The 26,615-nt window shown below is 68.5% G+C and overlaps 3 protein-coding genes across 4 annotated transcripts in view; 1 reads left to right on the top strand and 2 right to left on the bottom strand.

The window, feature by feature from the left end:
- The first annotated feature begins 1,164 nt into the window (after positions 1-1,164).
- SIGIRR (single Ig and TIR domain containing) lies at positions 1,165-7,421 on the top strand. Its single transcript, XM_070427129.1, is given in 11 exon segments — positions 1,165-1,524; positions 3,537-3,697; positions 4,301-4,499; positions 4,963-5,096; positions 5,193-5,305; positions 5,307-5,334; positions 5,646-5,789; positions 6,144-6,246; positions 6,322-6,472; positions 6,675-6,864; positions 7,130-7,421. Coding segments are annotated over 10 exon segments (1,233 nt in total). The 5' UTR covers positions 1,165-1,524; positions 3,537-3,690; the 3' UTR covers positions 7,294-7,421.
- A 938-nt stretch (positions 7,422-8,359) lies between these two features.
- PKP3 (plakophilin 3) lies at positions 8,360-19,503 on the bottom strand. 2 transcript variants are annotated; one of them, XM_070427127.1, is made up of 14 exons: positions 19,312-19,443; positions 17,746-17,941; positions 15,062-15,141; positions 14,297-14,928; positions 14,088-14,211; positions 12,853-13,057; positions 12,398-12,572; positions 10,468-10,585; positions 10,217-10,387; positions 9,958-10,143; positions 9,386-9,539; positions 9,069-9,261; positions 8,900-8,987; positions 8,360-8,742 (listed from the first exon to the last, which is right to left on the bottom strand). In XM_070427127.1, the coding sequence occupies exons 1-14, from the start codon at positions 19,348-19,350 to the stop codon at positions 8,707-8,709; spliced, it is 2,397 nt and encodes a 798-aa protein (XP_070283228.1). In that variant the 5' UTR covers positions 19,351-19,443; the 3' UTR covers positions 8,360-8,706. The 2 variants fall into 2 exon arrangements, with proteins under 2 accessions (XP_070283228.1, XP_070283229.1); XM_070427128.1 differs by lacking the exon at positions 17,746-17,941 and having other exon boundaries at positions 19,312-19,503.
- A 2,836-nt stretch (positions 19,504-22,339) lies between these two features.
- Positions 22,340-26,615, bottom strand: part of B4GALNT4 (beta-1,4-N-acetyl-galactosaminyltransferase 4) — an 8,987-nt gene continuing 4,711 nt past the window's right edge. The window contains exons 9-15 of the mRNA XM_070426269.1: positions 25,865-26,584; positions 24,008-24,309; positions 23,742-23,895; positions 23,576-23,648; positions 23,348-23,501; positions 22,920-23,046; positions 22,340-22,768 (exon numbers count right to left, since the gene is read on the bottom strand). Of these exons, the coding sequence (XP_070282370.1) occupies positions 22,633-22,768; positions 22,920-23,046; positions 23,348-23,501; positions 23,576-23,648; positions 23,742-23,895; positions 24,008-24,309; positions 25,865-26,584 (1,666 nt within the window). The 3' untranslated portion in view covers positions 22,340-22,632. The remainder of the gene's footprint in view (positions 22,769-22,919; positions 23,047-23,347; positions 23,502-23,575; positions 23,649-23,741; positions 23,896-24,007; positions 24,310-25,864; positions 26,585-26,615) is intronic.

Here is a 26,615-nt window from a genome sequence, read left to right as displayed (position 1 = left end):
GGCCCAACCCTGGCTTGAACTCCGGGTGAGCACTGCCCCCCATACAACGGAGGGGGTGCTTTCTATGCAAGCACAACACAGGAAAGCCAGCCGTTGCTGGGCCCCATCCTGCCCCACCCCCTCCCTGGCTGGTCAGAGGCCCCGGCCCCACCTCTCTGGCTCCCCTTAGCCAGCAGAACTTTTTATAATAAAATAAAACCTCTTTGTGCCAACGTTTGGGCCTCTTGGTGGATTGTGTCTACCCTCGGGCCTAGGTGGGAAACTGAGGCCCGGGTGGGGAAAGGTCTGGGCGTGGGAGCCTCCTGGCCTCCCTCCTCTGGGTTCCCATGAGCTTCCAAGTGAGAGGCACCTTTCTAGGGCCCTACCCGCCCTACACCTGGGATTGGGGGGCTGGAGTCAAGGCAGGCTTCCTGGAGGAAGAGGAAGAGCTGGGGAGGAGGAGCAGAACCGCAACGGGTGACCCGGGGGACGGTGGAATGTCCCAGGAGTCCCTCCCGGGCGCCCACGCTCAGGGCTGGGTGGCGGGTTTGGCCTCTGCCCCCAGGCCTGGCCGCTGGGCGTCAGTCTTGAGTGCCAGCCTCGGGCGCCAAGCGAAACATTGGGTCCGCCCTCAGCCTGGGCGCTGGGCGGGACTGCACCTGTCGCGCCGCCGGGGCTGTCGCGCTGCGCACCTGACCCAGGTGAGCCGCCCCGCCCCCGCGGTCCCGCGCGCCCCAGGCTGGCAGCAGATGAGTGGCAGTCACGGCCCAGACCCACGGGGGTGAGTGGAGGTCGCCGACTCCCAGACGTCGGACCCAGGCCTGGTGCTCGCGGAGCCAGGGGGGCACCTTGCCCCGGGAGCCTCCGGGCGGGCGCGGTCCCGCAGGAAGTGGCTCGGAGCCGCGCTGGCTGCCCGCGTCGCCGGAAGCCCCAGCCCGTCCGCGCACCGGCCTCGCGGGCCTTCCCGCTGCGTCCGGCGCGAGCAGTGGCTTCCTAGTGACCTTTGCGCAGGAGAAGGAGGGGGCGCCGGACCTCCACCAACGCCCCAAACCCGGCCCCTGGACCTGAGACCTCCCAAGGCCGGGGAGGGGGGGGGGGGGGAGTTGGTGAGCGACCCGAGAAACGTGCAGGGGGCGCGGCGCCCCGGTCGCCGGGCGGAGCTCCTGCCCTCCGCGCGCTCCCGCCCGCGCGCTCCCGCCCTCTGCGCGCGGCTCCCGCACCTGGAGTGAGGGGTACTAAGTCCACCCCGGGAAGGCGGAGCGCGCGCTGTGGGGCGTGTGGCGGGGAGGACCGGGCTCCTGGGCCCGGGAGAGCAGGACGGAGCCCTCGGCCCGCGTGGCCACAGCCTCCGATGCACGCTCTTTGCTTCGGGAGAGACGCCCGGGGCGCAGAGGGGCTGCGCGCCCCGCAGGAGGGGAGACGCTCGGAGACCCTGGGTGCTGAGCAGCGAAGCCGGCGGCGGGCAGGGGCCAGGCCGTCAGCGAGGCTGGGGCTTACGGGCGGAGGAGTCCGGGCTTTCCGCGAACCACGGCTGTGGAGCCAAAGGTGCTGGGGTGCAGGGGGCGCGCTTGGGTTCGGAAGGGCTGTTGGTGAGGGCGCCTGAGGCCGCGTGGGTTTTTCCGCTCCCCTTGGAGGGTGGGCCTGGGAGGCGGAGGATGAGGTGGACGTTGGTAGAGGGAGCTGGTGGCAAGATGAACACACAGGTCGGGGGCCAGTCTGGCTGGAGCGTTGAAATCCCGCGAGGCTGGGGGGGGGGGGGGGCGGGGGGGGGCACCCGGGGAGAGCTCAGCCCTGCTCTGCCCAGGAGCCTCCCATCTACTAGCCTCCAGGCCACTGGCACGTGGAGGAGAGGCTAGGACAGCTGGCCCCTCCAGCGGGCCCAGGCTCGGTTCTGTGGGACCCTCACCCAAGATTCTTGAGGGCCACGGTGGGGTTGGCAGGGCTGGGACAGGGTCAGATGAAGGGTGTACGAAACCTGATGCATTGACGATGCTCCTCTGGTGGCCCCGCGTGGGTGAGGGTAGGGACACCTGTTGCTAGGCCCCGAGTCCCAGGTCAGCCTGGGGGCGCGGGCTGCCCCCCACCTGGCCTCTGCCACGGCCCCTGTTGACTTCCTTGCCTGGAAGAGGGAGCACTGCCCCCCCCCCCCACTCCCCCACCCCCGTCCCCCACTCCCAGCCAGAAACCAAGGTCCACAGGGTACCTCAGCCCACTTGTGACTGCTCACCGTTTGGGGGCTACACCGGAGGGGACCAGAGAGCCCCGCTCAAGGCCCCATTATTGGCAGAAGTTTCTGTAGGACCCCTACCCCCCAACAGGTCAGAGGTTAGAGACACGGGGGCTGCTCACTTGTGGGAAGGACGTGGAGACTCCCCCACTCCCCTGGTGTGGTGTCTGTGAGGTCTGCAGGCAGCAGGCCACACTGCCCAGGGGCCCTCCTGTGTGTGTGCAGGACGGCCCGAGGGGGGTCTCCTCTCCAGGACCCTCACGTTGCCTGGCCCCCAGCCTCTGCATCCTCCCGGCACCTCAGGCCTGGCCCCGGGAAGCGGTGCCCGGGCTGGGGCGGGCCCAGAGGAAGGAGCCCTTGACTCAGAGTTACAGGAAGAGCGGCAGGCGGGGCGGGCGGGGCCAACCCTCTGCCCGCCTGCCTGGGGGGGTGGCGCCTGGGTGGGGTTTAGGGTTAGGAGAGGATGTGACTGCGCGGCCAGGAAGCTTCGGAAAAGGTCTGATTAAAATACACACACAAAGCCAGGTCCTCGCCCTGCTGGGCGATGGGTCCCCAGCAGCCGCGGTGGGACTGGGCCGGGGCCCTGCCGAGAGCGGAGGTCGCTCCCAAGCACAGGTCAATGACATCCATGACCAGCGCTGCTAGCAGGACCGGAACCAGGTGACTGGGCGCCCTCCCCCCTCGGCCTGCTGCTCTGCGGGAGCCTGAATCCTCACCCTCGGAGGCCTCCCCGGCCCCCGAGGCCTGTCCTGGGTCAGGCTGGCCGAGGGGAGGCCTGCAGCATGCGCCGGGGAGAGCGAGGGACAACAGGAGGCTGCTGTGCGCCAAGGGGGTGGCTCATGTGTGTGGTGGGGACATGCAGGTGCTCCTGGCTGTGTCCCTGGCAGGAGCTGTGCCCAGTGTGTGCCAGGTGCGCCCACTGCGTGGGCCCCAGAGGGCTGGAGGGTGGGGAGTGTCCACGTGCGGACACGGGCCAAGGTGGGAGCTGAGTGCAGGTGTGTGTGTGCAGGGGGCCGGGGGGAGAGGAGGGTGTGCAGAGAGCCTGTGCAGAAAGAGGGGTGTGGATGGGTGAGTGTGCAGGGCAGGCCCCCTCCTGGCCTCATGAGGGTGCCAGAGGGATGCCCACTGTTCCATCCTGGGCCATCACGGTGGCCCCGGGGCAGGTGAAGGTGAGTCGAGGGCCCCGTATGCGGGGCTCAGAGCGACACTGTTCTGGTGTCTGGGCGCCCCGCTGCCATCCCAGAGGCAGCCAGTGCACAGCGCTGCTTGTGACCAAAGTTACATGTTAACTCGTCCTGTTCTTGTTTAACTTGCTCTCTGGGAATGGCAGCAGCCTCTGACCCATCCTGGCAGCCTGACTGACCCACCCCACAAAGACAGCGAGCGAGTCCTGCCAGCCCTGGGGTCCAGCCTGCTCAGCTGAGGAGCCGTGGAGCCAGGGGTGGCACCGTGCCCGGCTTGCCCGAGGCGGCCCTGGTCAGACCATGGCAGGTAGATGGGCCAGAGGGACGGGCACGGGCCCCACTTTACCTCCAGCACCTCCCTGGCGCCAGGCTGCCATTTAGCCCAGACTCTGCTCCCCCGCCTCCAGGCTTGTGGGGGTGGGCGCTGCTGGGGGGCCCAGGGAGCGGGCGGGGACAGCGGGCTGCTGGGCACCGCGCCATCAGGCGGTGGCTGTGTGCTCTGACTCCTGCTCGTGCTCAGTCCATTGATTTTAAGAAGAGAAGCTCAGGTCTCAGGAGGGGGAAGGCTTGCCTGTGGTCAGCAGAGGGTCCTGGGACCCTGGCTCCCATCTCAGGTGGAAGGTGCTGGCACCCCCAGCACCCCAGTCTCCCAAACCACGGTGCCCACACTCACTACAGCTCCCCAGTGGGGGTGTGGCTGAGGCCTTGCGCCTGGGGCTCTCGTCCTGGGTGGATGAACCGTCAGATGCTGGGGCCCCGTTCTCCATGGGACTCGCGGATGGACATGGTGTGACCACCAAGCGGTCCAGGCCACTGGCCGGCCTTGTGGTTCCTGGCCCTCAGACTGTCTGTGGACAGCGGGGGCCTGGTGTCCTGAGCGCGGCTAACCCCCTGGGTCCTCTCTCTGCAGGCGTCTGCGACAGGCCCCCCAACTTCCTCTCCCCTTCCGGAGACCAGACTCTGGGGCCTCCCCTGGGCAGTGTGGTCACGCTGAACTGCACGGCCTGGGTGGTCTCTGCGCCCCACTGTCCCCTGCTCCCAGTCCAGTGGCTCAAAGACGGGCAGCCACTGGGCAACGGCAGCCATTATGACCTTCATGAGGACTCCTGGTAAGAGACCACCCTGGACACCCATGGCCAGTGGCCTCTCTGACCTACACCCTGGTCTGTGACCACCTGGACATGGCTGGGGAGTGACCTCCAGACATGACACGGGCACAGTGCCCCTATGGACACAGACTGAGGGTCAATGACCAGAGGGGCAGGCGGCCCCGTAGACACTCTGCACACCACCTGGGACCACGGGTGCCAGCAGAGGCCTGAGGCCTGAAGGAGGCACTGGCCATTGGGCCACGCCTGGGATCGGAGCACCCCAGGACCCAGGCCCAGGATTAGGGTGGCTCGCTAGACAGATCCATACTCCCTCCAGGTTCTGCCGCTTCTCTTAGCTCATGGCCCACGGGCTGCCCAGGAGGCCACACCCGCAGGCTCTCGGCATCCGGACAGGTGGGGCTCCGGGGGTCCCCCGATGCTCTTGGGCCCCTGCTGAGAAGTTGGGGCCTGGTCTCCTCAGGGTCAAGGCCAACCTGTCAGAGGTGCTTGTATCCAGTGTCCTGGGGGTCAACCTGACCAGTGCTGAGGACTACGGGGCCTTCACCTGCTCCGTCCAGAACGTCAGCTCCGCCTCCTTCACTCTCTGGAGAGCTGGTGAGGGGGTACCCGGGTTGGGGGGGGGGCTGGGAGCCTAGAGGCTGTAGCGGGTGGTGAGGGGGACAGGGGCTCAGGATGCAGCTCTGTCCCCAGCCCCAGCAGGCCACTTGGCCGCCGTGCTGGCCTCACTGCTGGTCCTGCTGGCCCTGCTCCTGGCGGCCCTGCTCTACCTGAAGTGCCGACTCAACGTGCAGCTCTGGTACCAAAAACGCCTACGGGGAGGTGGAGATGAACGGTGCGTGGGCCACGGTGCGTGGGCGGACGGCCTGCCCGGGGTCAGCTCAGGGGGTGGCTTCCGAGGTGGGGAACAGGGACGCCTCGGCCTGGAGGGCTCCGGTGAGCACACACTCCGGAAGGCGGGGCTCCACGCGGGTCAGGAGGCCCCAGGGCCTGGGTCTGCTGCCTGGGTCCTGGTTCGAGGGCTCCCCTCGGCATCCTGTATTGGGGAGGGGCCGTGAGGAGAGGGTTAGGGGGCCCCAGAAGACAGCGCCTGGGGTGCAGGCCGGGGCCTGGACAGCGGCCGAGCTGACCCGCTGCCGTCCGCAGACGGGAAGCTCTACGACGCCTACGTCTCCTACAGCGACAGCCCCGATGATCGCAAGTTCGTGAACTTCATCCTGAAGCCGCAGCTGGAACGGTGTCGGGGCTACAAGCTCTTCCTGGATGACCGGGACCTCCTGCCGCGAGCAGGTGCGGGGCGCGCTCGGTTCCCGCCCCGGACCCAGGCCCCGCCCTGCGCTGCCTGTCCCCGCCCCTCCACCCCCTTCCTTAGCCCAGGCCCCGCCCCTCCTAGGCTCCTGGCCCCGCCCCTCCCGGGCTCCTGGCCCCGCCCCTCCACCCCTTCCTTAGCCCAGGCCCCGCCCCTCCCGGGCTCCTGGCCCCGCCCCTCCACCCCTTCCTTAGCCCAGGCCCCGCCCCTCCCGGGCTCCTGGCCCCGCCCCTCCCGGGCTCCTGGCCCCGCCCCTCCCAGGGCCCCGCCCGGCTCGCCTCGGACCCTCCTTGCCCGCGGTGGTCCCAGCCCCGCCCCGGTGCCCGGTCCCGCAGAGCCCTCGGCCGACCTCCTGGTGGACCTGAGCCGCTGCCGGCGCCTCATCGTGGTGTTGTCAGACGCCTTCCTGGGGCGGCCCTGGTGCAGCCACAGCTTCCGGTGGGTCCCGCGCTGGGGGGCGGGGTGGGGGGTGCGGGGTGGCCCGGTGCGACCTGCTGACGGCCCCGCCCGCAGGGAGGGCCTGTGCCGGCTGCTGGAGCTCACGCGCAGACCCATCTTCATCACCTTCGACGGCCAGCGGCGCGACCGCGCGCACCCCGCGCTGCACCTGCTGCACCAGCACCGCCACCTGGTGACGCTGTTGCGCTGGCGGCCCGGCTCCGTGGTGCGGAGAGAGGGGGCGGGGGGCCCGGGGGGCTCTGAGGGGCGGGGGGTCCGTGGCCGCTGCCCCAGGAGCCTCCTGCGAGGTTCCAGGCGCCAGTGGACACGCTGCGGGTGTGTTGTTTGGGGCCCTGGGCCGGCGCTGCCAGTGTCTGCATCGCCCATGCGCCCCCACCTGCTAAGCGCGTCCCCACCTTGGCCCCCAGACGCCTTCCTCCGATTTTTGGAAAGAGCTACAGTTGGCGCTGCCGCGGAAGGTGCAGTACAGAGCGATGGAGGGAGACCCCCAGACGCGGCTGCAGGATGACAAGGACCCCATGCTGATCGTGCGGGGCCACGTCCCCGAGGGCCGGACCCTGGACCCCGAGCTGGACCCCGACCCTGAGGGGGACCTGGGTATGTGCACCCGGCCCCACCCCAACCCTGGAAAACTCGGCCCCGTGCAGGGGGCTGCACAGGGCTGAGGGGCCCAGAGGGGCCCAGGAGGGGGGACTCCTCCCTGCCCTCTGGGGATGGGCTGGACCCCCCAGGACCCCCTCCCTCACGGCTTCTCTCAGAGGCGCTTGGGCCAGAGACCTGGCCAGCGCCTCTGGGACTGCCAATGTCACTACTCAGGAGGGTGAGCAGGGAGCGTGGGCTTCAGGCCTGGTGGTACCCCCAGGTGTCCGCGGGCCTGTCTTTGGGGAGCTGTCAGCTACGCCGCATGCAAGCAGGGCCTCGCTGGGAGAGGGCCGGGGCAGCGAGGTGGACGTCTCGGACCTCGGCTCCCGGAACTACAGCGCCCGCACGGACTTCTACTGCCTGGTGTCCAAGGACGACATGTAGCCGCCCCCACCCCATCCCCTGGGAGCCGGACCTGGAGCCCTGCCTGCTTGCGGCCTGGAGACCCCTGGGGGCGGGGGTGGCCCCAGTGCCCCTCCTTGTGCCAGAAAATAAAGTCCTTTTGGACCCTACCTCTGCCTTGTCCTGTCCTGTCCTGGGCAGGAAGGGCGGGGGGGGGGGGGGGGCGCACTGTGCTGGATGGGGCACCTCTCACTTCTATCTCTGGCTCCCCAGGGCCCCCGACCCATCCCTTTTTTCATCCCTGTGGCCTCGCAGACACCAAATCGGGCTGTCCACTCCCACCCTCCCTCTCTCCCTCCTGCGCCAGCTCTGGCACGTCTTGCCGGAGCCTCCTTGGGTCCCCCTGTGAGGGGCAGTGTGGAGGCCCCAGTCCCCTCTGATCCAGACGGATCCCAAGGAGTCAGGCCCCTCAGAGACTTGGGTGCCAAGCTTTGCGGAAGGAGCCCTTTGTTGTGAAAATATCAGTGGGAGCTTCATAACCAAGGCGCCTGGCTCAGTGAGATGGGGGAGGGTCCCAGCCTCAGACGGACAGCTCAGGAGCCCTCTGGTCAGGGTACCCCAGCCCCAAGGGAGGCAAGGCAAAGAGAGGTGTTGGGTGCCTTTGCCACACGAATGGTCCCCAGATCTGCTGGTCCTTGCGCCTCAGGGGGCACTGAGGCCTCAGCTGCCTACCCCATCTCCTCCGCTGCTGCCAGCTCTCCTCCCTGGCGCAGAGAGGCCTGTGTGCGAGCCCAGGGCAGGCCTGGCTGTGTTTGGGGGCACTGGAGTCCCCCAGGGGTGAGACCAGCTAAAGAAGCATGTGGGTCCGGCCACAGTGGCTCAGTGGTTGAGCATCGACCTGTGAACCAGGAGGTCACAGTTCGGTTCCGGCCGGGGCGCATGCCCAGGTTGCAGGCTCCATCCCTTGTAGGGGGCGTGCAGGAGGGCAGCTTGTCAATGGTTCTCTGGCATCATTGATGTTTCTATCTCCCTCTCCCTCTCCCTTCCTCTCTGAAACCAATAAAAACACATTTTTTTTTTTTAAAAAGAAGACGCGTGCGGGCCTGGCTGCTGTCTTCACGACCCACCTTTATTTTCAGCGCTGGCTGCCCTGAGGCACTGCCCGCCATGGGCAGCCCCGCCTCTGCCAGTGTGGCCTGGTCCCCACCCCATGCACCAGAGCAGCCTCAAGCCCTGCCCACTCCCTGCCCTGCGGAAACCACGTCCCCAGCTGCAAGCCCCCCGTCCCCTGTCCTCTCCCTGGTGGCCCAGCCTTTCCCAGTTGCACTCGGGGCTCCAGCGAGCGGCCCTGGGCCACCTGTCTTCTCCTCCAGGTGGCCCTCCAGCAGCAGGGGCTGGGCCCCTGCCTCCGGAGCCTGGGCCGAGTCGCGTCCTCCTCCTCTGGGAAGGCCTCGCCTAGGGGCCCAGGAAGTCCTCCTTCCGATAGCCCTTCTGCAATCAGGCGGGGGTGCGAGTGAGAGGGTGCCGGCCACCCCGCACCACGCCGCCCTCCCGGGTGCTGGGGGTACCCTGTGCCCTTGGCCTCCAATTCCACCCCCCGTCTCTGAGCCCCAGCCCCCGTGGCCTGCCGCCCCGAGGCAGAACCTACCGCCCGGAAGTCTCGGTGGAGCTTGTTGTACTGCCACAGGTTGGCCAAGAGGCTGGACGCTGCCCGGGAGGACTTCTCGCTGTCGGGGCTGGGGGATGAGGGGAGGGGTCAGCGAGGGACAGGCTCAGCCAGAAGGCAGGGGGTGGAGGGGAGCCCGGGGGACGCTCACCTGTCACGCTTCTTCTTGATGAAGACCAGCTTGCGGAGCCCGTCAAAGTACAGCAGGTCCCGGGCGGCGATGGGACTCGCCACCACCAGGTTGTTGAGCACCGCGATGATGTTCACCAGCACGTCCGCCGGGGGGCACTTCTCGCCCACGCTGCCCGGCAGCTTCTCGATCAGGTGACTCACCACCTTGGTGGCTGCGGGAGACCAGGCGGGGCAGTGTCAGCCCCACTCCCAGCCCATCTGCCCGCCAGCTGGCCAGCAGCTGGGCCGGCGGGGCAGAGCCTGCGGGGGAGTGGGGGGCGCGGACTCACACATCACACATCTCGTCCTTGTTCCTGGCGTTCCGGGACAGGTTTCGGATGAGGCCGGTCAGTGAGCGCAGCTGATGGTGGTCGGCCGTGCGGACGCGGTCCAACAGCGGGTTCAGGATGCGCTCCTGCTCCAGGGCCAGGCGGCTGAGCACGCCCGCCCACTGCAGGCGGGAGAGGGGCTGGTGGGTGCAGGTGAAGGCGCCAGCGCCCCCTTGGCATCCCCGCAGCCTACCCCTGGGGAAACTGAGGCAGGACTGCCGGGACCTCACCAGGTGGGCCCCCCTGGACTTAGACCTGCTGGACAGCTCCCCTCAGACCCAGCGCAGCATCCCAGACACCCCCTCCTTCTGGTCCCTCCTGCCCAGCTCCGAGACCTCCTTCCCTCCCTCCCTGGGTCGTTCTGGCCCATCCACAAGTTTCCATCCATCCCCCTGTCACTGTCCCTCTCCCAACAGACTGTCAACACACGGAGAGCAGGCTCTCACGCCCCGTGCCCCTCCCCCCCTCCTCCCACCGTGTGTCCCCTGCGCGTGGCCAGGCATGGGTCCCGTCTGCCCAGGGCCCTGCTCGCAGCCTCACCCTGCGGTCGCCAGCGGTGATGTTCTGCAGGGCTCCGGCGGCCGCCTCCGTTGTGTGCCGGTTGAGCTCGCAGCGCTGCAGGAGGCGGTTGTACAGGCCCACGATCTGGGGGCTCCACAGCCACTCGAGGCCCTTGGGGTCCTTGGACACCTCGGCGAAGGTGAGTGCATCGGCAGTGATGGGTTGCTGGGTGGTGGGCACAGAGGTCAGCCAGGGTCAGGCCAGGCCCCTGCTCCCGCCAGCCCAGGCCAGAACCCACCTCTCGCAGCCGCCGGCTCTGTGGCGTGAAGCAGCCCACCACCTCACTGGGCGGCGCCCCAGCCATGTCCCTGCGGCCCCGGCCCTCGAGGCGCTGCAGGGCTGACGGCGGCATCTCGTCGTACAGGCGGTAGGACAGGTTCCTCAGCACGCACACGGCGTTCTCCACGCTCTGTGGGGAGCGGACTGTGGTCAGAACGGGCTGGCCCCTCCCCACTTCACCAGCCGCCCTCCCCACCGGCCACCCCTCACCTTGTCCTCGCACTTGCCCACGTCCAGGGCCTGGTTGATGTAGGTGACCAGGGCGTCCACCAGCCCATGGCACTCACGCATCTTCTGGCGAGTGGCCTGGGAGGCCGAGCTGAGGTTCCTGCGGGTGGAGACAGATCAGAGACCCCCACAGGGACCCTGGGAGGAGCCCGGGAACCTGAGCCTGAGGGCTAAAATCCTTAGTGCCCGTCCTCTTCTCCCCCTGCGCTGGGCCCCTCGGCACCTCCTGCTCCTGGTCCCTGGTCCCACTGCCCCCCCCCCCCCCCCCGCCCCCGGTCCTGGAAACGTCCGAGGAGGTTAGGAATGTCAGATCAGGTGCCTGATTTAATGAAACCTGAGCCTGCGGGCCCAGAGTCCACTGACATCACACCTGGCAGCCACAGCTGGCACCGGACCCACTGCGCCAGCACCTCTGTCTTTTAGTTTTTAAATATAATTTTAATGATTTCAGAGAGGAAGGGAGAGGGAGAGAGAAACATCAATGATGAGAATCATGGATCGGCTGCCTCCTGCACGCCCCAGCTGGGGATCGAGCCTGCAACCTGGGCCTGTGCCCTGACCAGGAATCAAACCCTGACCACCTGGTTCATAGGTCGATGCTCAACCACTGAGCCACACTGGCTGCCTCAGCACCTATGTCTTGCTTGGTTGACTGCTGCTCTGCCTCCTCGTTCAGCCCTCCCAGCACCCGCTCTCCCTGGCGTCCTGGCATCCTCTCCCACCCCGCTCCCGGGTGCCCCTGAGAAAGCCCCGCCCCCGGGCGCCAGAGGAAGCCCCGCCCCCATCGCCCCTGATGAAGCCCCGCCCCGCGCCCCTGGGGAAGCCCCGCCCCGCGCCCCCTGATGAAGCCCCGCCCCGCGCCCCTGATGAAGCCCCGCCTCCGCGCCCCTGGGAAAGCCCCGCCCCGCGCCCCTGATGAAGCCCCGCCCCGCGCCCCTGGGGAAGCCCCGCCCCGCGCCCCTGATGAAGCCCCGCCCCGCGCCCCTGATGAAGCCCCGCCTCCGCGCCCCTGGGAAAGCCCCGCCCCGCGCCCCTGATGAAGCCCCGCCCCGCGCCACTGGGGAAGCCCCGCCCCGCGCCCCTGATGAAGCCCCGCCCCGCGCCCCTGATGAAGCCCCGCCCCGCGCCCCTGATGAAGCCCCGCCTCCGCGCCCCTGGGAAAGCCCCACCCCGCGCCCCTGAGGAAGCCCCGCCCCGCGCCCCTGATGAAGCCCCGCCCCGCGCCCCTGATGAAGCCCCGCCTCCGCGCCCCTGAGAAAGCCCCGCCCCCGGGCGCCAGAGGAAGCCCCGCCCCCATCGCCCCTGATGAAGCCCCGCCCCGCGCCCCTGGGGAAGCCCCGCCCCGCGCCCCTGATGAAGCCCCGCCCCGCGCCCCTGATGAAGCCTCGCCTCCGCGCCCCTGGGAAAGCCCCACCCCGCGCCCCTGAGGAAGCCCCGCCCCGCGCCCCTGGGGAAGCCCCGCCCCGCGCCCCTGATGAAGCCCCGCCCCGCGCCCCTGATGAAGCCCCGCCTCCGCGCCCCTGGGAAAGCCCCGCCCCGCGCCCCTGATGAAGCCCCGCCCCGCGCCCCCTGGGGAAGCCCCGCCCCGCGCCCCTGATGAAGCCCCGCCCCGCGCCCCTGAGGAAGCCCCGCCTCCGCGCCCCTGGGAAAGCCCCGCCCCGCGCCCCTGAGGAAGCCCCGCCCCGCGCCCCTGATGAAGCCCCGCCTCCGCGCCCCTGAGAAAGCCCCGCCCCCGGGCGCCAGAGGAAGCCCCGCCCCCATCGCCCCTGATGAAGCCCCGCCCCGCGCCCCTGGGGAAGCCCCGCCCCGCGCCCCTGATGAAGCCCCGCCCCGCGCCCCTGATGAAGCCCCGCCTCCGCGCCCCTGGGAAAGCCCCACCCCCGCGCCCCTGAGGAAGCCCCGCCCCGCGCACCTGAGGAAGCCGGTGGCGTTGTAGAAGATCTCCGCCTCGGAGGCGTTCTGCTGGATGAGGGGCGGCCCTCCGGCCCCCGAGAGGGGGCTCAGCACCAGGTCTGTGAGCTGCTCCAGCGTGTCCCGGGCCAGGCGGTCCTTCAGGTGGTCGCTGGAGGACAGGTTCCACAGGATGCCTGCGGGGAGGCCAGGCCTGGTCAGGGGCGCCCGCCACCCTCTGGCTCTCCCGGGGAGGGTGGGAGGAAGCGAGTGACCTCTCCCGGGGCGCCGCCCGGCCCGGGCGGGGAGCCTCCCCGAGCGCCCCCTGGGGACAGCTGGCGTGCGGCCCGGGGACATGGCCCTGGGCACGGGAGACCCGCCCCAGGGTGGCCGCGGGACCAAGCAGAGAGGTGGGACAGGCGGCAGGCGGAGACGGGACGGAGAAGGGACACAGGCAGAGGGGTGGCCGCCCCGCACCTGTGACGTTCTTGCGCAGCTCGTCGTCCTGCTCGCGCAGCGTCCGCAGCAGCTCGAAGATGCCGTTCTCCTCCACCAGGGCCAGCTTGTTGTCCGCGTTGTCGTAGATGAGGTTGCGCATGGCGCCCGTGGCGTGGCGCTGCACCTCCTGGTTGGCGTGGTTGAAGAGCTTCACCAGCCGGGGCACGGCCTGAAGACTGCGGGCCTGCAGGCACAGCACGCGCTGTTAGCCCACGTGTGCACACTGTACAGGTGTGTGCACGGGTGTGCAGAGGCATACAGAGGTGTGCAGGCGTGTAAGAGGTGTGCAGGCGTGTAAGAGGTGTGCAGGCGTGTAAGAGGTGTGCAGGGGGATACAGAATGCAGGTATAGGCAGGTGTATGCAGGTGTGTACAGAGGTGTGTAGGCGTGTGCAGAGGTGTGCAGATCTGTAATAGAGGTGTGCAGGCGTGTAAGAGGTGTGCAGATGTGTACAGAGGTGTGCAGGCGTGTAAGAGGTGTGCAGATCTGTAATAGAGGTGTGCAGGTGTGTAAGAGGTGTGCAGATGTGTACAGAGGTGTGCAGGCGTGTAAGAGGTGTGCAGATGTGTACAGAGGTGTGCAGGCATGTGCAGATGTGTACAGAGGTGTGCAGGCGTGTAAGAGGTGTGCAGAGGTGTGCAGGGGGATACAGAATGCAGGTATAGGCAGGTGTGGCAGGTGTGTAGAGGTGTGCTGACAAATGCAGGTGTATACAGGTGTGTGCAGAGGTGTGCAGTGTATGCAGACATATGCAAACCACTCCCTCCTGCTCCTCCTCTGCTGGGGAGACTCTGGCAAATGAAGCCAGCACAGTCCCCTGGGGTCAGGGAGGGTGGTCAGGGGCCAGAGGTCAGGGAGGGTGGTCAGGGGTCAGAGGTCAGGGAGGGTGGTCAGGGGCCACAGGTCAGGGAGGGTGGTCAGGGGCCAGAGGTCAGGGAGGGTGGTCATGAACCAGAGGTCAGGGAGGGTGGTCAGGGGTCAGAGGTCAGGGAGGGTGGTCAGGGGCCAGAGGTCAGGGAGGGTGGTCAGGGGCCACAGGTCAGGGAGGGTGGTCATGAACCAGAGGTCAGGGAGGGTGGTCAGGGGTCAGAGGTCAGGGAGGGTGGTCAGGGGCCAGAGGTCAGGGAGGGTGGTCATGAACCAGAGGTCAGGGAGGGTGGTCAGGGCCACAGGTCAGGGAGGGTGGGGTCACAGGGGTGTCGCAGGGCAGTCACCTGCTTCTTGGCCGCCGCATCGCTGTAGCACTTGTGCTGGATGTAGGCTGCGCCCAGCACCTGCAGGTTGGGGTCTGAGGCCATGAGGTACTTAACTGCTGACGGCAAGTCAATATCATCGAAGCTGCAGAGACAAGGGTCAAGGGTCAGGCCGACGCTGTGGACAGCGGGGCCGAGGCAGCAGCCCCCTCCCCGGCCAGGCCGCTCACCCGCTGCTGAGCCTCTGCAGAGCGCGCTGGCCGCCATAGCTGTCCAGCCCCCGCACGTCCGGCAGGTGGCCCGCGTCACCCAGGCTGAGGCTGAGGCTGCGCACGGACGGCGCTCGGGCCACGGGCTCCAGGACGCCGCCCGGCATGACCCCCGCCCCCACGCGGCTGCGGTGGCTGCTCTGGAACCGCTGCAGGGTCCGCATGGCCGGGGCACGGATAGTCCGGCTGGGTGGCCCCTCGGCGGCCTCGGGCCAGTCCAGGCCCCCTGCCCGCCCCGAGCTGGCGCTGGCCTGGCGCTCATAGGCGAAGGCCCTGTAGGCGGCGGCGGTGGCGGGCTCCAGCTGCTCCGACACCATGCTGCAGTGGTCGTCCAGGCCCCCGGGCCCCAGCCTCAGCGAGCGGAGGGACAAGGTGTCGTAGTCCACCCGGCCGCCCCCCCCACCACGCTCGTGGTAGGACACGGGCCGGGGGGCCATGGGTGCGGCGGGCAGGGCTCCCCCGTACCCCACAGCCCCAAAGGCGCTGCCCCCGTTGTGGGCAGAGCTCAGCCTCCGACTGCAGCTCAGGTCCACGGCCGAGCGGGAGGACCAGGTGGCCGGGCTATAGGCGGGCTTGGCGATGGGCCGGAAGGTCTGTGGGCAGGATGGGGATGGCAGTGAGTGCGGGCCGGGCTCTCCCTGACCCTGGGGACCACGGCCGCCCCCAGAGCCTCCCCCATGTGACCGCAGAGCCCAGACTCTCCAGGCTGGCGCGGGGGTCACTCACCGAGGTGCTGTCCCCACTCAGGCCCTGGGAGCGGGAGCTGAAGCCGGCCTGCAGGGTGTGGTACTGGCCCCGGGATGCGCCTGTGGAGAGGGGCTGTGGTAGCTTGGCTGGGCTCACGGCCTCCTGCCTCCCCTCCTGCACCCTGGGACCCACTGGGGGGTGGGGGGAGGTGTCTTGGCTCTGGTTCCTGCCATCTGTCTCCACTGACGCCAGCCCTGGTGGTCCCTCTCCCACAGCCCCCCTCGCCTCCAGCTGTGCTGGGGGACAGACATGCTCACCCCATGACCTCCCAGTCCCCTGGGCAGTGAGCCAGGGACTCCTGCATCAGCTCTCCAATCTGCAGGGCTCAGGGCCTGGCCCCCTCCTCCAGGCAGCCACAATGACCTCCTGCAAGCCGGTCCTGGGCTGTGGTCAACAGGGGTGAGGCTTCGCTCACAGTCTCCCTGGACCAGTCTGGCCTGAGGTGCAGTCCCCTGTCCCACCTGGCAGAGCCACACCCGCCCCATCCGACACACTGACTGAGGGCACTGGCGCCAGCCTGACTCCACAGTGAGTGGACAGACCGGTGGGTGGGTGGGTGGGTGGGTGGCGGATGGAGGGTGGAGAGACAGGAGACAGACCCATGTGAAGATGGACAGACAGAGGGTGATAGCTAAGCCTGGAGGATGGAGGGTGGGAAGGATGGTGAGCAGGCAGCTGGGTGGCAGACGGGGGGGGGGGGGGGGGGGGGAGACAGATGGGTGGGGTGTGGGTGGTCAGATGGGTGGGTGGGTGGGCAGATGATGGGGACATAGGCAGAACAGAGGGACAGACCAGGGTGGGTGGGCGCCTGGGTGATGCGAGGAGCAGGGTCTTTTGACCAGAAAGTGCTGCCTGGGGGTCAGCCTCTGCCAGGGTCCCTGCTGGGGCCACACCTATGGGTGAAGAGTCTCATCTGCCCAGAGGACTCAGGGTGGTGAAGGGAGGGCCTGTCCCTTCCGGATTGTCCAGACCCGCCCTGGTTAATGAGGCTTCTAGGCAGGAGCTATTAACTCTTTGACGCTAGTGAGGCTCAGCCTGGGGGGGCACGCCCCCAGCCTGGGGGCCTCACCCCCACCCCAAATTATAATCTTCCTGCTCCTAATTGGCAGGGCAGCCAGGGTGTTAATTAACTGCTCCCTGTGCCATCCTCCACCCTCTGACCCCTGGGCACCAACTAGGCCACCATTGAGGATGAGGCTGGGAGGATAGCGGGGGAAGGACCTGGGAACCCAGGCTGCCTGGTGGCCCCGATGCTGGCTGACCTGCACGTGAACCACTGTGGACCGGGGTCTCCGCCCCTCAATCCTGGGAGGTTCATCTTACTGTCTAACTGGTCCCAGTTGCTGTGGCTCAGTGAGGAGGACATGGCATTAGCATTCATATAGGCACACACACTCACATCACACGGGACACACATCCATGGACACACACATCACACGGATGCACACACATCCATGGACACATACATCACACGGGACACACACATCCATGGACACACATCACACGGATGCACACACATCCATGGACACACTCATATCACATGGGATACACACATCCATGGACACACTCATATCACATGGGACACACACATCCATGGACACACTCACATCACACGGGACACACACATCCATGGACATACATCACACGGGACACACACATCCATGGACACACACATCACACGGATGCACACACATCCATGGACACACTCACATCACACGGGACACACACATCCATGGACACACTCACATCACACGGGACACACACATCCATGGACAAACTCACATCACATGGGACACACATATCCATGGACACACACATCCATGGACACACATCACACGGATGCACACACATCCATGGACACACTCATATCACACAGATTCACACACACTCACATCACACGGGACACACACATCCATGGACACACTCACATCACATGGGATGGACACACATCCATGGACACACATTCACAGTGTACACACACACACACACACACACACACACACACACCGGTGGAGCCAGGATTCCTGCACAAGGCAGGCTGCCTGGCACCGGGGCCCCCCCACACTGTTCTCATGGAGAGTATCTGGGTCATTCCAGGGGCCTCCCCTGCAATCCCGCAGGGGCCCTGGTCCGACCAGCAGGCGGTGGCTCCCGTCCAGGATTCCCAGACCTGCTGGGAATGTTTCTGTTTCTGTTTGTCTGCTCCTTCCCGTGGGGCATGGGGGTGGGGAGGGGGCTGGAGTCTCTCTCCTGGGGCTGCCGTGTGTCTGCCTGTGTCTGGGACCATGTGTGAGCCTGTCATGGGGAAGGGACTGTGTCCCTTCTGGGTTTGCCCCGAGATGGGCCTGGCTGGCTCGCCATGTGCTGCTCTTCCTGCCGGCCGGCCCCCCAGGGGCTCAGGGCTGAGGGCAGGTGGGCCCCCCCAGGCTCGGCAGGAGGACCTGGGGTCCCAGTAGGTGCTGGGAGGCCCCACCCATGGCTTCTCCCACGCCCGCCAGGGCGGGGCAGGTGACTCAGGGCAGGCCTCAGTGAGTCAGGGAGCTGAACCCTGAGCCAGCCCCATGCAGGCCTCTGGCCCTGGCACCACCACGCCCGCCGCCCGCCCGCCGCGGCGGCCTCTGCGCCTCCACCGCCCGCCGCCCACCCTGCTGGCCCCCGCCTACCTCGGGCTGCCCTGGTGACCCCGTCGGGCTCGGTGGTCCCGTTGTGCCTGGGCTGCTGGCCCAGCTGCAGGAGGCGGGCGCGGACCTGCTCCTGGACCCGGGCGGCTCGCAGGCGCTCGGCCTCGGGCCCCTCGGCGCCCCGGCGGTCCAGCTGCAGGTCCGAGGGCAGCGCCAGGGAGCACACCCCGGCCTCGGGCTGCAGGGCCGACAGCAGGAAGTTACTGTCCTGCATGGCGGCAGGCGCGGCGCTGGGTCTGCCGGGCCTGGGCCGCCGAGGCCGCCTCCAGCCTGAACTGTCTTCACGTCTCGTCCCGAGCCGCCCTGTCCCTGAAGTCCCCTCCCCGCTGGCCTCACCCAGAGCCGCCGGGAGACAGATGCCCGCCCAGCCCCAGCTCGCAGGGGGCGGGGACACCTGGCCAGGTGGGAGGGAGGGGCCGCGTCTGCTTCAGGCGGAATTCGGGCGGAAGAACCGGCCCCTGGTGGCCCAGGTCCCGGCCTGGCCGCCCCTCCTCCAGCCCATCCCGGCCCCGGGCCCAGATTTGTTCCCTCCGTAAAGGCTCACCAGGCCCCATTGTGCCATGGCCGGCGCCTCCAGGAGCCTGCGGGGCGGGCTGTCCCTCCCTGGGGGGTGGGGGTGGGCCTAGGCAGGGGTTGGCATTAAGAGTCACCATTAGGGGCCGGGGTCAGTGCTGAGGGTCGGGGCTGAGGATAAAGGGCTTAAGCGGGGCTTTAGGGTGGGAGGGGTCTGGGGAGCCTGGTTGCCATCCTTGGCGCCTACGAGGGCCCCGGAAGCTCACGCTTAGGGTATGGCCCGCCACACCTTAGTCCCCAGATGCTGGAAGCCACCTTCCCCCTCCCCCTCCCCCCCCCCCCACTCTGCAGAGGCCTCAGGGCCAGCTGGGCCCTCGGGCCCCCTCCCAGGCTCCTACCCCCCAGGCTATGGGGGTGGGAAGCCATTTCCAACCCGTGAGTCAGGGCAGTGATGCGATGAGCAGGCGGGGCTGCCCCAGGGGGCTGACTCAGAGGGGCCCTCCTCCCAGCCTCCTGTGCAGAATCCAGGAGTCCCACAGAGCCCCAACCCAGAGGTGTCGGAGATGTGGGGGGAGGCCCTGAGGGTCTCCCTGAGTCCCTCCCCAGCTGGACCAGCGTCTCCAAGGCCGCCTGCCCGGGTAGGCCTGGCATGGATCCAGCAGAGGCCCTTGGTACCCTGAGTGAGGCTGGCGGGGGGGGGGGGGGGGCAGGGCTCACGTACCTCCTGGTTCTCCTGGCAAAGTCCTGGGGGACCCCTCTAACTAAGAGCCTCTCTCCCTCGAGCCTGCTCCTGCCCTAGGCCCTCTCTTCAATGGTAGAACCGCCCCCCCCCCCCCCCCCACATTGCCTTAATCTGCAAGGAGTCCTGGCAGGGATTGGGTGCCAGATGGGAATGGTGCCCGGGGCGGAGCCTGGGGGGACCAGCGGGAGGTCAGTGGGGGGGGCGGGATTGGTCAGAGGCGGGGGGCGGGGGGGGGGGGCGCGGTACAGAGGGTCCCTGGAAAGGCCAGGGCAGAGGCTGGGGTGGGGACCTACCCGGGTGGTGGTCGGGACGCTGCAGGGCCCTCGGCTCATCCCGGCGGCGGCGGCTGCTGGCTGAGGGGTCCCCGGCTCCGTCCCAGGCCCAGCGAGCTCGTCCGGGGAGGCCTCTCACTGCAGGACGAGTGTGGGGGCACGGAGGGCGGGGTGGGAACGCCCGCATACCCAGCTCATCAGACCGGTTGCTTCCCTGGGAGACGTGTTTTGTGTGGAAAAATCCTGGGAGACAAGTTTGTGCGGCGCTGAGCGCACCTGGAGGCGCACGCACGCCCGGACACGGCCAGGCCCGCCCTCCGCGGGGGTCCAGCCGGTCTCCCTGGGCCCTGGCGGCCAGGCCTGGCCCAGGGCTGGGGCAGGTTCCGGGCGGAGGTCTGGCAGGCTTGTGAGGAGAGGCTTGGGTGGACGGGGCTCTGGTGGGGTCCCTGCCATGGGCGGGAGAGGGGGTGCCGGTGGGGGTGGCCCCATTTTCAACACTCTGCAGGGTCCCTGGGCCAGTTCGGTGAAGCTCCCACTCTCTTGGCAGGGAGGGGCCTGTGGAGCCCTGGTTACCATCCGTGGTGCCTGCGAGGGCTTCGGTGCCCAAAGCTGTAAGGAGCCCCCCTGAGGACATGTGACCCTCCCCCCCAACCATGGGACCTGGAGCCTCTGTGACTGGGGTCTCCGGAGAGCCTGGGGTCACTTTTTCTAATGGCTGCAGGGCCAGTGGGACTGGCCGTGGCCTGGACCTGTCCCCATGGCTCTCACCCCAGGCTGGAGCCCCTCCGACCCTGGACCAGCCCAGTTGGGTCCTCCGCTCCCCAGACCCAGGGTGTGGGGGTGAGCACAGGAGGTCACGGTGGCTCCGGAGGAGGCAGGTCTGTGGCAGAGGGAGGAGGATTCACCCGGAAGCTTGGAGACAGACAGTGGGACCGACTCCGGGGTCTGCATTTAACCCCTCCCTGGGCCTTTGATGCAGCATCAGGGTGCGAACCTGGAACCTGAGGGCCTGGAAGGGTGAGTGAGCGACTCTTACTGGGGAGGCGGAGGCTGGGGGCGCTGGGCAGGGGGAGCTCAGGGGAGGCCCGGTGAGGCAGGTTAGCCCTGACACCCCTTCATCCGACGGCAGAAAGGATGGGCTGGGGCGCCTACTGAAGTGGGGACCCCCAGCGGCTGTCACACCGTCCCTGAAAGAGGAGTTGGGGAAAGAGAACGGGGAATGGGGTGGGGGGAGGGGGGATGAGAAGCCTCAGGGCCTAGAGCTGGAATGGGGGGGTGGAGGAGGACCCTAGCGCTGTTTGGTGACTTGAAGGTGGGGGAGGGGCACAGAGGGCAGCCCTGCCCCTTCCCACGGTGGGGAGCCCCGAGGGGGTTGTTAGGAGCAGAAGGTGGGCAGGAAAGCTTGAAGATATTAACAGCAAAATAATATTCAGAACAAAATTCAGGAGCGCGCAGGCGCATAGAGAAGCAGCGCAGGTGGGGGTGGGCACAGCCTGCAGGTGGGGCGGGGTCAGCGCAGCCCCCCCGATCGAGCTGCCGGAATAGGGTTGGGGCGCAGCTTGCCCTCCAGGCCCCCAGAGGCGCGGCATCTGCTGCCTCTGGGCCCCGACTCTGGGAATCCGGGCGCTTTGTGCCGCACCCAAACCTTCCGGACTTCCCGCCTCCTTGCCGGTTTGGGCTCCCTCCAAGGCCAGCCCAGTCCCCGTCTTCTCCAGGGAGCCTACCTGGATTTCGCCCTGGCCCGCCCTAATCCCCCGGTGACCCCGGGTGGGGCCCCCTGACCTGGCATCCTCAGGGGCCCCTCCTTCTACCTTGTGTCTTTGGTGTGGAAGGTACTTGAAAGGTACCGGCCCTAATAGGCCCCGGGTGGCACCTTCATCCACTCCCACTCCCCACCCGCCCACCTGTCACTCATTCTGAGCACCCGGCTCATCCCTGGGAGAGGTGTGCGTGACCATGATAGACACAGCTTCTCACAGGAGCCCCCCTGTTGGGGTCTGCGATGGGGAGGGTATGGGGGCGGGGCACAGACAATGACCAAGCACAGTGGCCCACAAGCAGTGATGCCTGGCAGGACGGAGGGGCAGCCGGGAGCCTCTGAGACCCTTTAACGGCTCAGGCAGAGGGAGGGGCTGGCGGAGGCCCCAGCAGGAACCCGCTTGGCCCGGGAGCACCCAGAATGGAATGGTGGCTGGAGCCGCTGCCGGGCCAGCACCACGTAGGAGCAGCAGTGGAGTCCTGGGTGCTTTCCAGCAGGGGAGCAGCTGTCAGGTTTGTGTTCAAAGGAGCACCAGCCTCGGTGAGGAGAGGGAATGAGAGGAAGCAGAGACCAGTGGGGAGGGGTGGCCTGGCCCTAGGGGGGCAGCGAGCTGGGAGATAGGCAGCTGGTCCCCTTCCCGGCAGGGTGTCTCCGCTCCTCTCCCTGTCACCGATGCCACCTCCGGCAGAGTCCCGAGAAAACGGGTGATGCGGGTGGGCTCGCTGGGCCCATGAGGACTGCCCAGCACCAGGCGGGAATCCTACAGGCACCCCCACAGGAGGCCAAGTGCGACGGCCTCCCTTTCCTTTTTTCTAAGTCCTCACCCGAGGACATGTTTCCATTGATTTTTAGAAAGAGCGGAAGAGAGAGGGAGAGACAGAAACATCGATGTGAGAGAGACACACCGATGTGTTGCCTCCTGCACGCGCCCCGACCAGGGCCAGGGCCGAGGAGGAGCCTGCAACCGAGGTAGGTGCCCCTGACCCAATCGAACCCGGGACCCTTCGGTCCGCAGGCCGACGCTCTATCCACGGAGCCACACCAGCGAGGGCGCGCTGATTTTTAGAGAGAGTGGAAGAGAGGATGTCCGAAGCCCTTCCCCTCCCGGCGCCCCCCAGAAGCTCCGAGGGAAAGGAGGCGAAGGGGACAGTGGCCTTGGAGGTGGAGGGAGGGGTCAGCGTGATCACTGCAGCTGTGGGTCAGAAAGGCCATCAGGAGCAGGGCCTGGGCCACCCACAGGCGTCGCCGAGGCCACCTGTCCTCCCAAGAGAGCCAGGCAGAGGACCAGTCAGAACTAAAAAAAATATTTCATTTCATTCTGAATAAAAAATGGAACAGACGGAAATCCTGAAAACAATGGCATCGCTACGGCAAAATTTCACAGAAATCATCACACAGAGTGTGGGGACGAGCCGCCCGACCTGCTCGTGTCCAGGCAGCCCCTCTGGGGCGGGGTGCGAGGGGCTGCGGCCTGGGGGGCCAGAGAGGGGCAGGCGGGGGGGGGGGGCAGTGCCCTGTGGTGAGGCCCTGGGTCCCAGGAACCAGGCTCAGGACTGCAGCAGCGGCTGGGCGGGTGTCCTCCCTCAGGCTCCCTCCGCCTGGGAGCCCTTACGGCCACGGCCACGGCCACGCGTGGCCCACATGCCCCGCCGGGAGTGGTAGTGGTGGTAGAAGTTCCTCAGGCGCAGCCGCTCCACCTCCAGCCCCGCCTGCAGGACCCTGGGTGGAGACGGGGGTCAGGGCTGTGCTGAGCGGCAGGGCCCTGGGGTGGGGGGTGGTTTCGGCTGGGGTGGGCACAGGCTCTGCAGGCGCGCAGGCCCTGGGTGAGGGAGGAAGATGGGAGGCCTGCCTCCAAGAGGGTGGGGGTCACCTGTCCAGGAGCTCCCAGTCCTCGCCGCCCCACTGGTCCCGGAACTCCTCCGTGTTCATGCCTCCCACACGGTCGAAGTCCGACTTGTAGATCCCGAAGAGGCCGAAGCCGTTCACCTCCCAGTACCCTGGGCGGGAGGGTGCCCTTCAGGCCTCAGGCCGGGGAGGCCTCCCCAGACCTCAGGGGGCTCCCGGGTCACCCTTCCGTGCTGGTCATAACCTGGGAACCCTGCGCACGCTGGAGTGCTGGGGGGGGGGGGGGGCGGGGGGCGCTCCTGGCGGCTGGGCATGACTCTGGGGGCGGGGGGGGGGGGGGGGGGCGTCCTAGACACTGCGGGGCTTTATAGGCTCCAAGGGGACCCCGGGCCGGCCTCGGGGTTGGGAGAGGCCCCCAGGTTTGAGCCCGGGATGGTGGGGCTCGGCCATTACCGTGCGGGTCGGCGGGTGAGCTCCCGCAGCCCAGGCGCATGACCACCGGGGCGAAGGCCAGCCGGCCCTCCACGCAGTGCTTGCGGATGGCGTCCAGGATGTTGGCGGGGAAGTGGATGTGCAGGTCGCAGAGGAACACGATGCTGCTGGCGTCCTGGAGGCCGCGGGGGTCAGGGAGCCGCCCCGGGGAAAGGCCAGTCCCCCCCCGCCCCCCCCACCTTCACGCACCTCCACCGCGTCCACCCCGGCCTGCAGCCCCGCCGAGCGCTCGAAGTTGCCGGCTCGCCGCAGGTACTGGTACCTGGGGGCGGAGGGCGGGGGGCGGGCAGGTGTGATCCCCGCGGCAGAAAACCCCGCCGCCCCCGGAGGGAGACCCGTGTGGCGGGTGCGTTACCGGGGCAGCCGCGCCGCGCGCAGGGCCCGCTCCACGTCCATGTCCTCGCTCTCGAAGTCCACCAGGACGACGCTGAAGCGCGAGTCGCCGGTGCGCGCGTGCAGCGCCGCCATGTCCGCCAGGAACTGGGCCACCCAGCGCGCCTGGTTCTTCACTGGAGGGCGAGGGGCCACCGGGCCAGCTGCACCCCCCGCCCCGCGCGGTGCCCACCCAGCCCAGTGGCGCTCCCGCCCCTTCCCGCGAGGCCCCGGGAGCGCCCGCCGCACCTGGCACGATGAAGTGGACCATCACGTCCTGGCGCCAGGCCAGGCGCAGGGGCCGGCAGAGCTCGGGGCGGCCGTCGGGGCGCGCGGAGGCGGAGGCGGAGGGGGCGGCCGCGGGCTCCGGACTCGCCTCATCCCAGTCGGCGTCCCCGGCGCGGGCGCCCGGCAGCCGCAGGAACACGAACTCCGACAGGCGCCGGCGGCCGCCCCCGCGCTCCTGCAGCTCCAGCTCCAGCAGGAAGCGGCTCCCGCGCGCCGAGTCGCGGCGCTTCTCCACGTTCACGATCCGCAGGAGCGCGTAGTGCCTGCAGGCGGGGCCGGGTCAGCCCCGGGGTCCCCTCCGCGCTGCACCCCACCACACCTCGCACCCGGGGCGGTTCCCAGGAGGGGCCCACACTGCCCCCCGCCCAGGCGGTCTGTCCTCTCTTCTTTCCAACGTGCTCAGGACGCAGTGGCACCCACCACACACAGGACCGGTCCCTGTGTCTAACCGCGTCCTAGGACCGGAAGTGTCTCCAGCCCGAGGCCTCAGTACCCCCCACACTGCACCAGCCGAGGTCCTTTCCCACGGGGTCCTGGTCCTGGGGTGTCCCTCTGGCCCGCTTGCCCCATCCTCCCAGCTCCTCTGAGAAGCCGCCTTCGGCTTCCCGGGCACCAGTGCAGGGCTGTCCTAGTCCGGAGGGAAGAAACCAGTGGGCCTGCCCCCAGCTGCCCCCAGTCCTTCCCCTTCGATCCTCCCTGCTGAGCCCCTTCCCTTCCCTCCACTCTGCCCCTTTTAAAAAAAATTTCTATTTATTTCGGAGAGGGAGAGGGAGTGAGAGGTAGAAACATCAATGATGAGAACCATTGATCAGCTGCCTCTGCCTCCTGCACGCCTCCCACTGGGGATGGAGCCCACAACCAGGCCTGTGCCCTGACCTGGAATTGACGCGGGACCTCCTGGTTCCTAGGTTGGTGCCGGGCACCCACTTTGCCCTCACACTCCCTGCCCCCTGCCTCCGGCAGAGCCTCCTCTGGTCCTGGGAAAACAGGGCCCTAACCTTCGGCCACGTGGGCCCTTTGCGGGCAGCGCCCCCACACTGGGAGCTTGTGTGACTCCCCCTTCCACCCCTCCTATCTCCACCGCCATCTCCCTAAAAGCAGGGACGTTCTGCCCCAAACGCTCTGGCTCTGGGTCTGTCTGCACTCTCGTTCTTGGGGTCACAGCCATGACCCCTGGACTGAACAGCCCCCCTATGCCCAGGGGACCCCGAGCTGCTCTCGCTTAGAGCCGAGGGCAGGCGTGTCCTCTCCGCCACCTAGAATCGGATCTCCCACCTCCAGAGTCCAGGCCGCCCATCACTGCCATGGTCACGGTCACAGCACGTCTGCCCGTCATGTCCCCCGGGGGTCCCCTCCCGTCCACTCCCCTCCGCAGCAGCAACACGTCCGTCTTCAACCCACACAGTCAAACCCCGTCCTGCACAAAGCCTGGCATCACAGGCCAGAGGAACGAGTCCCCGGGGGGGCATCAGGGCCCACCCCCAGGCCCTGCCCGCAGGCCAGGCACAACCCCGAGAGCCCCTGTGCCTCCAGAGGCCAAACTTGGGCCCCGGCGCCTGGGTGAGACCCCAGAGGGCGCCGAGGCCGGAGCCCTGCGCCTTCCCTGAGGTCAGGGGGGGCCCCTCTTGGAAGGCCCAGCAGGACTGCGCCAGAGGAGGGGCTGGGCACTGAGCTTGACCTTCGGGGTGTCTGCCTGGAGGAGGGGCCTGGGAGGCGCAGGGGCGTCTCTGGGTCCGGGTCCAGGGGAGGCCACCTCCAGACCAGCTCTGGGGAAGGTCAGGCGGTGCCAGGAGGCAGGGCTCCGCCCGGCGCCCCTACCCGCCGTGGCGCGCGTGGAGCCGCTCCATGTACTGGGCCACCACGTCCACCGCCTCGGCCTCGGGCAGCTGCAGGTTCCCGGACACGTTGCAGCGCAGGTCGTTCCAGTCGGAGCGCAGCAGCTCGAAGTCCACGGCGCCCACGCTGAACGTGCGCTGCCAGTCGATGGCCTCCTCGCGCCAGCGCCCCGCCGCCCGGCCCGCCGCCTCCTCCTCGCTGTCCTCCGCGGCGGCCTCGTCCTCCGGGGGCCCGTCGTCGTCCGCGTCCTCCTCCTCCTCCTCCCCCGCAGGCAGCTGCGGCCCGGACACCTGGGACGCGCTCAGGAAGGAGGTGGCGGGCCGCGCCTCGGAAGACGCGTTCAGGTTCTCCGAGGTCTCCGCGGGGGCCCCGGGGCCCGGCCGGCTCCCCTGCGTGGCCTGCGCCCAGGCGGGGGGCTGAGGCTCTGGGGCCCGGGAGCCGCGGGTCCTGTGGCCTCGAGGCCGGGGCGGGCGTGGGGGCGCCCGCAGCTGCACCCGGGGCAGGGGTCGGGGGCGCAGGAAGATGCCCGGGAAAGGCGGCCAGAGCCCCCCGCCTGCGCCGAGCGGCGCCAGGGCCCGAGGGGGTGCCCGTAGGCCCGGCCGCACCCGCGTCACGTAGACCTTTGGGGGCGGCTGCGGGGAGCGTGGGGGCGGGGGGCGGCCTCGAAGGAGGGGCCGCGGGGGTGCGGCCCGGGGGGCCCAGCTGAGCGCCCGAGAGCGCCGGGAGGTGCGCG

The sequence above is a fragment of the Myotis yumanensis genome, unplaced genomic scaffold, assembly GCF_028538775.1.
Source record: "Myotis yumanensis isolate MYYU_CA2020_CCGP unplaced genomic scaffold, mMyoYum1.0.hap1 SCAF_10, whole genome shotgun sequence".
NCBI lineage: Eukaryota > Metazoa > Chordata > Mammalia > Chiroptera > Vespertilionidae > Myotis > Myotis yumanensis.
This window is presented reverse-complemented; position numbering and strand designations above follow the sequence as displayed.